Source organism: Grus americana, chromosome 1 (assembly GCF_028858705.1).
Source record: "Grus americana isolate bGruAme1 chromosome 1, bGruAme1.mat, whole genome shotgun sequence".
In the NCBI taxonomy this organism is placed as follows: Eukaryota; Metazoa; Chordata; class Aves; order Gruiformes; family Gruidae; genus Grus; species Grus americana.
Genome location: NC_072852.1, coordinates 160,530,074 through 160,542,910, shown reverse-complemented (window position 1 = coordinate 160,542,910; position 12,837 = coordinate 160,530,074). Strand labels below are relative to the sequence as shown.

The 12,837-nt window shown below is 39.2% G+C and overlaps 1 protein-coding gene across 4 annotated transcripts in view; it reads left to right on the top strand.

Moving 5' to 3' along the window:
* UBAC2 (UBA domain containing 2) overlaps positions 1-12,837 on the top strand; it is a 108,342-nt gene that overhangs the window by 81,478 nt on the left and 14,027 nt on the right. For all 4 annotated transcript variants that reach the window (XR_008577091.1, XM_054825342.1, XM_054825331.1 and 1 more), the window contains exon 7: positions 7,541-7,786. Coding sequence is in view for 3 of the 4 variants with exons in the window: in XM_054825342.1 (XP_054681317.1) it covers positions 7,541-7,786 (246 nt within the window). In the remaining variant the exon portion in view is untranslated. The remainder of the gene's footprint in view (positions 1-7,540; positions 7,787-12,837) is intronic.

The window sequence follows — 12,837 nt, the reverse complement described above, 5'->3', positions numbered from 1 at the left end:
AAAAATACATGAAAGCTATGCACTAATTGTTTTTTATGCTGTTGATTTATAGCCAAGCATAAATTCATATTTGAATTGGAGTTCAGGATAGATAAAAGTTAATTATTTGCAATAACTGAAATCACATTTTTAATTAATACTTATAAATTTGGAATTATGAAAAGCTATAGTGAAGGCAAAACTTATTAGAAGTATGAAATTTAAATAAAACAATAATAAGAAATAATTAAATGATGTGTTACTGCTTTGAATATTGTTATTCTGTAAAGTAAAATCTAGTGTGCTCGCAATAGCATTAATTGCACTTTAAAAGCCTCTCAATGATATTTTTTCATCTTGAGCTTGTTTCCACCCTGATGCCTGGTAACAGACTACTTCACGGTGCATTTCTGACTTGAAAAATTGACACAAAAGGAGGATATCCCTAACAGTATCTTTTAGACTTAAAATAGTTTTATCAGTATATTGTAGCCTTCTCATTCCATTTTTTTTTCTTAGTCTTTAGGTTTTTTGAAACATTAGATGATCACAGGGGATCATATTTTTATCATTTTCAGTAGCAAGAAACATAGTTTTTAGAAGAAATAACTAAGAAAATTTAAATAAATCCAAGAACGTAGATTATTTAAAGGCTTCCTGCTGGTGTCTTGTCTTTAACTACAACTGGTATTTCAGCCTTTGTGTTTGAAATCAGTGTGCCTGGTTGGAGCTGGAACTGCCACTGGCTGTTCAGCTAAGGCTAAGCGTATGCGCCAGTGGTGCAGTGCGCCAAAATATAATTTTCAGCTGATTACCCAGTGTCATTGACCACACCGTCAAGAAATCCCGTTAAACAACCCATGAGTATGCTCTGGAGATATACTGGGCTGCTCTGCGTAGAGCTGTGCTTGCTCTGCCTACTTGATGAGCTGGGCTTTCTAGCTCAGGTATGAGCACCACACTAGGGCATTTGCGTGGGTCCTGTTTTGCCAGTCAGCAGAGGTCCATTGTCCGGGCAGCTTTTGAGTATCTCCAAGGATGAAGACTCCACAGTCTCTCTGGGTAACCTGTGGTTACCCTGACAGTGAAAAAGTGTTTCCTGATGTTCAGAGGGAACCTCCAGTGTTTCAGGTTGTGCCCATTGCCTCTGGTCCTGTCACTGGGCACCACTGAGCAGAGCTTGGCTCCATCCTCTTCATTCTCTTCCTTCAGGCATTTATATACTTCGATAAAATCCCCCTGAGCCTTCTCTTCTCGAGGCCAAACAGTCCCACTTCTCTCAGCCTCTCCTCATGTGAAAGATGCTCCAGTCCCTTGATCATCTTCGTGGCCCTGCACTGGACTTGCTCCAGCAAGTCCATGTCTTTCCTGTGCCAGGGAGGGCAGAACTGGGCACGGTACTCCAGGTGCAGCCTTGCCGATGCTGAGACAAGAGGAAGGATCACTTCCCTTGACCGGCTGGCAACGTAGTTCAAGAAGCTCAGCACATAGGTTGTGAAGTGCATAGCCTGAAATAAGAAATGGAAAAGCAATGGAATAACAGAGATTAGGGAATGAAAAAGCAGCATTGTCTGTTTGTCTGTGTCCTAACTTTAGGACAGGTGCAGATATCCATACGTAAGCTAACAGATGTGCTGAATCCCACCCAAAATTAACATGAAGTATCTGCATGTGGGCAATGGTCAATATTCAGCTGAGTGACTGTAAGTGACTTAATTCGAGGTGAGCGTCTCTACATTCTACTGACTGTATTAACTTAACCTCCTCTGTGGTGGGAGCTTCAACACCTTGCTCTTGTCTAGGTGTCATGTAAACACATGACAAGTGACTAAGCTGACAACACTTACTTCTGCATCAGTTAAAGCATCTGAGAAGAAAAGTACTTTATTCATCTGACATACAGGGGATGTTAGTGTGAGTGAGGTTGCAATTGTTTGAGGAGGAAGGAGATGCAGATATTTCCAATTCTGGAAGAAGGAGAAAGTAGTGGGAAAGGGAGAATGTAGCAATGCATCATAAGACACTTTCTCTTTTATATCCATGGCTTCTGAGATCCTGTAGAAAAATGAATTCTAGTTTTCAGTTTGTATTTCACTTTTAAGTTTTCAGTTTCTCTCTCAGATCTGAGGAAGAGTTTGTGTGCCCAAAATCTGGTCTACTTGGGTCAACTGCGCCAACTGGTTCAGTAAGAGGTAGATTGCTTCTATCAAGCTTTCAAGCTTTTCTAGCCTGTACATGTAGACCATCATGGCTGCAATGTTACCATTGCTTAGAGAGGGAATTGGGGAGGGTAATTCAGCTGTGTGTGTACTTTGGAGACATCTGAGTCACATCTTAACAGTGCCTGTTTCTCTCTGTTGACTATGAAAACAACTTTAAACCACCAGCTCATAAGTAGGCTTTTAAATTACACGTGTCTACATTGGGGCAGATAAATCCAATCATGATCTTTTATGTAAAGAGGTTTGGTTAACAATATGATGATGATCGCCTGCAGAACTCTAGCAGAGGCCCGAGGGAACCTATCCTTAGTACAAGTTAAGAATAGCTGTAGTGTGCTGAAACGGCAGTACGGTCATACTCGGACATACACAAAGAGTGATTGAGATCTGATAATGATAGCACCTGACCAATGAAGATAGCATTGATGGACTCGGAAGAAAAAAAATTCAAGGTATCTGGGAAATTTTTGAGCAGTCAACTGGGACGGAAATCAAAGAGAATTATTATTATTATTATTATTATTATTATTATTATTATTATTATTATTATTATTATTATCTTCCGTCAAGCTAACTATTGCAAAAGGCTGTTTATACTCTTAATAACTATTTCCACAAACAAAACAATCTGTTGTGTTACAATTACATTGCAGGTTATAAGTACAAGTTGAAAATACGTGTGTCAAGGTTTATTTGTTGGGTGTTTTCCACACAGTTTCTCTGGGTTTGATAAATGGGTTTCTCTAATCAAGGTATGTACAGAATCTCGACACAAACTTTAACCCTTTGTTTTGATTCTGGTTGTATAGAATTCAGAACATACTAAGGATAAAGCAGATAAAATAGGTACAGGAAGGTCACTTAACCTTAAGAATACTGCTGTTTGCTTTCATCATTTTCTACACTAATCTGCCTATGGTTTTTTCCATTTTATTTTCTTTTTTTAGCATTAATCAAGTACAGTGATTTTAAATGTCTCAGTAGTGGAACATATGTGTCTTTGTCATGTAAAATATTGCAGAGCTTCCATGTATGGTTTACCTACTATGAAAGAGAAACTAGAGCTACTTCCTTTTTCTAAAAAGTATGCAACTTTGGAGGGACATGAGGGAAGGGGAGAGGAAGTTGGGCTTTATACAGGGGTGGGAGGAGGTTAGGAAACTTAATGTGAACAACCAGTAATAAGCCATGATGTTAAAAAAATGAAAAAATATAAGCACACTCTTTTCTGCAGGGTGCCAGACAATTTCCAGCATACTGCATTTCCTCTGCTTAGCATTGTGCCTCGTATGGCATGGTGGATGAGGTTGTACATTATGATGGTGTGACTAACAGAAAACAACTAAGATACGTTTTATGTTGCCAGCCAAAAATTCTCAATTCTAACAATTACGTTTTATGTTGCCAGCCAAAAATTCTCAATTCTAACAATGTGAACTGAACTGCTACATCTTTCTGTGGTGACTTTTGAGAGCCTAAAATATTCTGGAGGCTCATCTGTTTGGGGAAAGTAGCCCTTTAAAATGAAGCATAGTGCTGAAGTTGGGATATAATGAGATCATTTTATTTTCATTGAATAAACAAAGTAGGTTTACTTTCTTAAACACTAGAAATTCACTACATGTCTGTAAGACAAATGATCTAAAAAGCTACTTTATACCTTGTCAAAGCTTGTGTGTTTTTTTTAAATTATAGACATCAAGTTCTGCATATGAACCAGCTAAAGAGGAAGCTCTTTGGAAATACTTGACATTAAGATGACACTAAACCAAACTGAATCACGAGACCTATTTTAACTACAAATGTCTCCATTCTGGGTTTATTGGAAATATGCAAATGGGTATCTCTTCCTCACTAGATGAAACTTCTTGAAAAATTGTTACTGAGCACAGCGTTTTAAATTTCTTACGCTTCCATCTAATAGCCTTATAATTGGAGTAGTAAATCAAGGGAGAGAGGAGGGGGAGTGGCACTGAAATCCTAACAGATGTGGAGGTAACAAGGTGGGTTGCCAGTGTACACTTGGTGCTCTGCACTGCTGAGTCTGTCCTTCCATCTGTTTATATTTGTGAAGAATTGCAGTCTCGCATGATTGCTCTGAACAATTACTGGTCCATAGCAAGTTTCTTGGCAACTATGTGTAGAAGATACACTTCTCTCCTGCTAATCCCACAGAGTTCTGTCTTGTTCCTTCACCAGGTGCTTTTTATTTTAGATTTTACTGTGAACTTTATGTTGTCAGACTTCTCGACTTCCTGCTCTGTGAGCACAGAAGTCCACGTTTGGGTTATGCAATAAGTTTTTGTCTAAGGCAGGACAAGGAGGGGCCAAGACACTAATCCACTGTTGAGGAGCAGCAAGGAGAGAGAAGACAGCCCACTGCAACTGGTGCATTGGCTATAGACCAGGCATCCTACTCCAGTGAGCTCAGTAAAGTTAGGAAGGCAGGTAGGACCCATGTGTATGAGTCTCACACGCAGTGCGAAGTGCCATTCTCCATTTTAGCAGTGTCCATAAACTTTTAGCCTTATAAAGCCTTTTCTTCTGATTAAATGCTCTAGAATGACTTGCTCTCTACAACTACTTGAAAGGAGGTTGTAACAAGGTGGGTGTCGATCTCTTTTCCCAAACAGGACAAGAGGAGATGGCCTTAAATTGAGCCAGGGGAGGGTTAGATTGGATATTAGGAAAAATTTCTTCACCAAAAGGGTTATCAAGCATTGGAACAGGCTGCCCAGGGAAGTGGTTGAGTCACCGCTCCTGGAAGTATTTAAAAGAGATGTAGATGTGGTGCTTAGGGACATGGTTTAGTGGTGGGCTTGTCAGTGCTAGATTTGTGGTTGGACTCGATGATCTTAAGGGTCTTTTCCAACCTAAACTATTCTATGACTAGCCGTCTCTACTTAGAAAAATATGAACATGATTTTACTGATGCAGCTGCTATTTGGTGCTTGCAGTACACTTTCCCTTGTGAGACAAACAAGTCCCAAACTACTGACACTAAAGACACTGATATTATCTCTTTGCTGTATTTTCTATCTTGAGTTGATAAGAGAATGGTTCTGTTTGTGGTTAATGCATTTAGACACATGTCAAGATTTGTCATACATTCAGGGAGATGTAGATTTTCCTATCACCGCTTGCTTTGTTTTGTTCCTGTGAGTTTGTGAACCCGTTCAAGACGTTAAAGTCCTGAAAACATCAGACCTTTAACAAAGGACTGTAAGTGAGCAGAGATCAGTAGCTGGGAGGGACATTTGGAAGAAGTGAGGAAATGCTAGTGTGATGTTGGACAAAGTATTTTGAGGGGGAGCGCTTTCCCTGCCTGGTTACACTTGTGCAACCAGGAATGCAGAATCTCTGGGACCAAAGAGGGGGCCTCGCTCCATAGCCTAACGATATGAGGTGGGAGGAGAGAAGATAATTTGTAGATTCTGGTGCTGCTTGTTCATTTTGCATCTAAGAAATCATCAGATTAAATGTATACATGTTTGCAACCTCATTCAGTAATTCTTGCTCCCAAAAAAGTGACCTTCCTGGTAGCCCTACAGTCTAGGTTTTCTTGAGTGAGGAGCCTATCTACTCTCTTGGGACCAGGTGGTTAGCTTCTGAGGGACCTTCTTGCTCAGTAGATACCTCAAGTACTGCGTATCAAAAGTAGATGAATTGTAGAAGTGATATGAATTTTCCTCCACTTATTCTTTGGCGGTTATAGTTCTCTCTTAGTTTCCAGTAGATGTGCACAAGTGTTGGTCATGGGCTTGCAGTCATCTGGGACAGTTTCACTAGAGCTGAGGAAAGAATTTCTGAGGTCATGAAGAAGCTTCTTTTCCAGTGCCCTGTCATTCCCGGAGTCCCGTCAGGACCTTTTTTTTAATACAAAAAATTTTTGTTACAGGCAGCTTTCCCTATGATTCCAGAGATTATAGCCTTCCTCTTATCCCATCCTGTTTACCACCTTCATCCTAACACAAAATGATTGAAGGGGCTAAGGGTAGTTTAGAATTGTTCTTTCTCATTTTAGAATAGTGTTACATCCAACCCTGAGAGCTGTCATAAAATGAAAGTACAATAAAATGAAAGTCAGCATTTTCCAAAGCAGAATGTATTTTTGCTAAAAGTCTCATTATCTCACCGGATAATTAACAATAACTATGTAAATAATCTGAAAAACATACCCCTTCCAAAGGAAGTTGTGTTTTCCTATACTGTCTCCCTTTGTGTAATGCAGCAATGCATTTGGTATGTTTATACAAATGTCAATGAGATAAAACAAATATCCCCAAATAAATAGCCCAGGTGTGGAGTTTCTACATTGCTTCTAGCATAATTGCATTGTTTGGGTATGTTTATGGATTTTAGGGGGTTCATATCTTTTCCTGTTCATTTCACTCTGTTGTCATAGAGTAATTCTTGTGGCATAACAGACAATAAATAGTCACAAATATTGAAAGGTGGCATAAAGCAGAATGGAGACAGAGTTTGTGCACAAACTTTGTCCTTCCTGCTGGACCACTTTGGGCTCAAGTGCTGGGGCTTCGTAATGGGTTTTGAAACGATGGCTGAGTGATGCTGTAGATCATTTATGGGGCATATGGATTTCTATTGCTCCTCCTGAATCTGAAATGAAATCAAGCCCAAAGCAAGCATGACTGTGAATGCAGGGAATGGGTATTTTTCTCATAGGTGGGAGAAGGAAATTACAAAAACTGGCTTTTTCAATATCACAGTCTTTAATTAACTGGTTTTTGAAACTTTTTTTTTTTCTCCTAGAAGGTAGATGGGATCCTTTTGGAATAAGCCTGTGCATACTCTTAGATTTAACTTCAAATCAGCTGTTTTGGTTTTGGTTTTACTAGAAGGAGAGACTTGGGGGGGAACAGAACCCTTAAGGGGTTGGGTTTTTTAAGGAGTGTTTACAATGCTTCAGCATCCTCAAGGGCAGCCTTAACCTTCTCAGGTCAGCATGCAGCATACCCTGGCCAGTTCCTTTACTAGAAATGAAAATTTTGTTTGAATTTTGACCTCTTTGAGAAAGGGTCACTTGGTTTGAGCTCAAATCCTGAAACAAACAAAAAACCCCAAGCAGCTCTCTGAGTCACAGGCAATGCAGTTACACAGATTTAAAAAAGTAATCATCTGTAGCTGTGGGGAAGTTAGAGGTAAAGAAATCCCCTATTCTTTCTCTGATTCTTGACTCAGAACGCTGGGTAAATACAATAAAAAGTGCTTTAAAAACAGAAAGACCAACTGCTATCTGCAGCTAAATACAAAGTAAATTTGGTGTATTTAAGGTTTTTGGATTTTTTTGGCTTTTAACATTTCATTTTTGCTTTTAGGTTTCTGGGATTTGCTACAATAGCAGTATATTAAAAGTTCATCGCATTCTTTGTGTACCCAGCTGGGTAGCAAAGATATTTTCTTGGACTCTTGAACCAATCTTCTCATCTGCGGAACCAACGAATGAAGTTCGAGTGGGAATGGGAGCAACAGTTGACATCCAGAGGCAGCAGAGAATGGAGTTACTGGATCGTCAAATCATGATGTCTCAGGTTGCCCAAATGAGGCGGCAAAGGCAGCAGCAGGTATTGATACACATTCTGTAAGGACTGTATTAAGTGATGGGAAAAATACATTTTTAGTTCATGCATCTTGTGGTTCCTGTTTCTTAAAAATAATGTATTTATTCTTCTTCATCAGTCTTTCATAGGATGTTGTACTGCTGATAGCCATGTAGGTGTTTTATATAGCTTTATGTTAAAACTGCTTCATGAGACGTAAGCAGAATGTGAGACAATCCTGTAAGGTTATCAGTACTTCTGGCATTCTTTCACCAAAAATGAGGCTGGAAGGTAAAGTGATTGCCTCTCGGTGATCTTCAGTAAGAACCATTGTGGAAAGTTAGGAAGTCAGAACCCTCCTGACTCTTCTGAGTATTTGTATTGTTAGCATCCTTTTCAGAGGGGTTGAAAATTGTCTACATAACTCCTTTGTAGAAGTACTTTGAATATGGCTTGTTTCTTTTAAGAATGTGCAGAAATTAAATTCTCTAAGTATCTTACAGAGGTCAACCACAGGGACTTTCTGTTTGCTGCATTTACTGCTCTTGTTTTATTTCCTTATTGAACAGAATCACAGAGCCCTTTTATTTTCTCTGTTTTAGTCAAACCAGCAGATGCAGATATTCAGATACTTGGCATCGTAGGGCAGTAAAACAAGGTGTCTCAATTCACTTTTTCCTGTATCTTAGATGTCTGTGTAACTCCTCTATCAAACCTAACGGGCAACATAGGTCTTGCATTGCTCTGTGTGAACATACGTTATTCATAATTTAATTACAGCCTAGCAATTTGAGGTCTTTACTGAGTTTGCTCTGCTTGAAACACAGCTATGTACTGATACACGAGTTCTTGTTGTGTTCGAGGTAGTGTAGCATGAGTAGGTATAGCTATGTTACCTGTAATATATTGCCAGAATTAGAGGTGAGATGGCATAAAGCTTTGGCCAACAACTGGAGTATGAATCTTTGTTTTCCCTGATAACATAATTCTGTTTTCCTTGATTTCTTAGCATTTCAATCTGATGAAATTGTTCCTCAGGTGGAAAGATCCTAATCTACATTTCTCTATTCCCATTGGAACGTTAATCAGTTTTAACACGAGAACTGAACTAGAAACTACTCAATTCATGAAAGTTGCTCTTGTAATAGAAAATGAATTGAAAGTGTTTGTTGGGCTACAAGCTGCCGGGTAGAGTGCAGCCAAGATTCCTCAGATAGGAGGAAAAAGCCATTTCCAGTTATGAAGGACAATCTTTATAATATATCTTTAATTGCAGAAGTGGTAAATAAGTTCAGAACGATAAATGATAAAAGAAGAGTTGGTAACATTTTCTTCTCATCTTCTCCTTTCCTTCGGCTATGAACAATGAAAGTGGAAAAAAGTCTTTTCATGTTTGACTTCAAGTAGAGTTCTTTAAAAAGGTGGAGGGGTTTAAGTAACATAAATGAACATTGTTTGAACATCAGTAAGATGCTTCCCTTTACAAGTTGCTGAAACACTTTCAAGTTATCTTCATGTTTGGTCTTTAACTTGAGCGCAGCATTTAGTTAACTGATAGTGCTAATCTTTGAAACCAGTGATTAGAAGGCAGTGGGATCCATGTATGAATGTTTCAGAGAGGCTCTTCAGAAAAGATGTGTCATGAAAGCTTTTGACGAGCCTTTTTTTTTAATGACTCATTTACTGGCCATCAACTAAATCACAACAAGTATCATTCACAAATGTTGAGATGTAGTGGTAAAAATGAAAAGCGGGCTAATTTCAATCTCAAAGTAACATTTAAAAATTGAAAACAAAAAAAAAAAATTGAATATCCACATTCTGGATTGCTGTACTTGGGCAGTTCTTTTGCTTGAAAGCAAAAGGCTTGGAAAGGTATAATTTGAAGACAGTGGAGTTGAACAGATCACATTGCAGATGGAATTTAAATGATAATTTTACCTGTGGGAGTAAAGCTGATAAAGAATGCAGATCAGTTTCTTGGGGAGGTTTTTTTGTGAAACTGAAAATAATAAAAGCTGCAAAGTATATATCAGTCATCAAAGATGGTTTTGAATTATATTCTATGAGAACATTGTGCAGATTTCTGGAGTTCCCATATGCTGTTTGTAGGTAATGTGCCATAGGTGAGATAAATTAACATTTTCTCTCCTGCTTTCCATTTTGTTTGGTGAGGGAAGTGAACTTTAACTTTCCTTTGTACGCCATAGTGCAACAATTTTCTTTAGCTGCCCCTTCAGAAGTCGTTTGGCTCATTCCTCCTACTCCTTTACTCTTCAGTTCATCTGTTTGAGGAAAGAGGCAGCATGGTTTCCCTGTGTATTGGTAGCATTATAGAAGGAGAACGCAAGAACATGGTAGGTGGTTCAATGATGCTCCATTGTCTGTGCAGTGTGGCAAACTGTTCTGGCCGTAAGGAGGCCCCTTTCTTAAATAGACATTTTTTGTAGTAAGTTCAAATCTTTGCAAGAAATTCTGAAGAATGTGAGCCTGACAAGTTACACCAGAGAATGCAAAAAGAGTAAAAGTTAAAAAAAAAAAAGGGGGGGGGGGAGGAGGGAAGAGGAACTGGGGAAAAAAGTTTCTCCTAAGTTGTTTTTACTGTACCTCCAATATACTGGGATGTAAATAATTGTTTTGGGGGGTTTTTTCTGCTGTTCACTGAGCTTTTTTTATCCAAAGCAGAATTCACTTTGGATGCTTTCTGAAAAAAAAAAAAAAGCCTCAACCACTCCAGAATTTTTTTGCTGGCAACTCTTTGAGCTTTACCTTTCCCAGTCTTTCTCTAGCTGAAATGTTCTGGTCTGGAGGAGCCTGAAGCATGGAGCTGTGCATAGAGTGCTGGGTTGTCAAGACACCCATAACTTCAAGTAGGTTGAGTATGTGGTAGGATTTGAACATAAACCACCAGCTTCATTACTTGATGTACCTTATTTTAGCCCTTAAATGTTCAATGGTACTGTGTCTGAATATGTTGTTAGAAACTGAAAAAATCATCTTACGTTGCTAGTTTCTCAGGGGACTGTGGTTACATGGTGACTGATTTTTCTCTTGGCTTCTAGTTGCCGTGGATACAGCCCTTAAACATCCGGCAATGTGCATATTGAAAACTTCCGGTTCTTTTTTTTTTTTCTTCCATGAATAATCCTGAGAAATGATAAATTTGTCACAAATGGAGAATTACTGAGCATCACCTCCATGCATCTTTTGAGGCAGTAGAATAAAATGTGTCCCATATGTATTCATGCCCTCAAAAAATACCAGCTTGCTATTTTGTTACTGCTTTTAAAACTTTAGTTTCTTAGTTCTTTTCTTTCCCACTCTTTTTCGTCTATCCTCGTTTCTAATTTAAATAATGTATCCTATTTTTCTTTTTTTCCCATTACCTGATCTCTTTTTCCCCTTTCTCTTTTCATTTCCCCACTATGCCATTTTCTTCCCACATTTTCATCATCTCTTCCCCTTCATCTCCATTGTTTCCCATATTAGGTGTTTCTTCTTTGCTTCGGGGGAAGTTCCCGCCCATCTCACCACCAGTCATCATTTGCTGGTGCATCATGAAGCTCATAGAATTTTAGGGATGGATCCCTCTTGCCTTTCTCTTGTTCAGACAAGATGTAGTTGAGGTCTTTGAGCACTACTTTATCCTTTCAATACTGTAATATAGATACACATTTTGGCCTTCCTCTCCTGACTTTTCTATGTCTTCATCACTTTCATTTCCCAGTATATTTCTAAAGTTTATCTTTCTGTAACCCAAATGAAAGCCCTGGTGGGAAAAGGGAAGCAACTGCTGCATCTGTGCACCAGTGTGATAGCAGGGAGTCAACTTGACTTTCACTTCCTATTGAGAAACTTGGTGGGAGGCAGATAGATAAGGGAGGAGTGCCTAGGTATTATTGACAACACTGTTATCACTAAAGACAGATATGTGCAAGGTGGTGGAAAGTTGCAGAAAAGGTGGTCAGCGCCTTCTGTTGGCAACTAAATACCACTTCTGCTTTGAGCGCTCACCCCTGTGCCGACTGGGGAGGGCCGGTGTATGAACCTCAGTCATTTTTCATCTTGAAAAAATGCTTTCTGTATCCGCAGAGCATTTATTCCTTCATTCATGCCGAACATGTTAAAGATGCTGTATTGCCTGCTTCTTGGTTTCTCTTAAGTTTCTTGGCTCAGAAAAGAGCTTCACTAGGTTGCTCCAGACTGTGTGATAAGCCTACAGCCATATATGAACGTCTTCATTATTTCTTTTCTGCCCCATTCTCCACTTTAAGCTTATTTTGTCTTTTCCCTCCTGCCTTTTTGTTGTTCTATTCCAACTGCCCTTACTTTTCAGTGAGGCCAGGCTCCTTTGATTCACATCACACGACATCTCTATGTGAGATTCTTCTGCTTGCAAAGACCAAACTTCTTTTATAACAATGTGACTTCCTCTGATTGTTCATTCATTAGATGTCTTTCTCCTGGGACACTGTAGAGATACTCTGTGGGTAGACACTGAGCACCTTTATTGTTATGGGGAGTCGCGTATCCTGAGAAATGTGCAAGTTTCACATTTTGTCAACTAAGGACTGTGAGGCTAGATTACTGATTTACTTTCTGGTTATATCTAAGGAGGAAACTCCTAACCTTGGAAATAATAGATTAATGGAGCAAAGACTTTCCTGGCACAAGAATTACTCCTGAGGAATGTTATCCTCATTCATGATGGTAGAAAAAAATCCCTCAGTGAATATACTCCCAGACAGTCCATTTCCGCCTTCTCAAAGAAGTGTAAGAACCAGAGCTGAGCATATTCTTTTAGCTCTCCCACCGGCCGCTTTGACCAAGTCTTCTTGAATAACTTCTGAAGTTTGAGTACCGACAAGAAGTCCCTCAAAACAGACGTTTTGAACCCTGAAGACCCTCTGCAACCTTTATACATTGCCGGGTCTGTACAAACTCTTGCTTTCCTAGCCAGATCTTTGGATGGCAGCAGCTTTTTCGTATTGTTCCACAGATGGACATATTATTGTCAGGAAGGATTCTACCAGACTGTGTTACCTGAATAAACAGGTCAGATTTTCAGCCAAGTG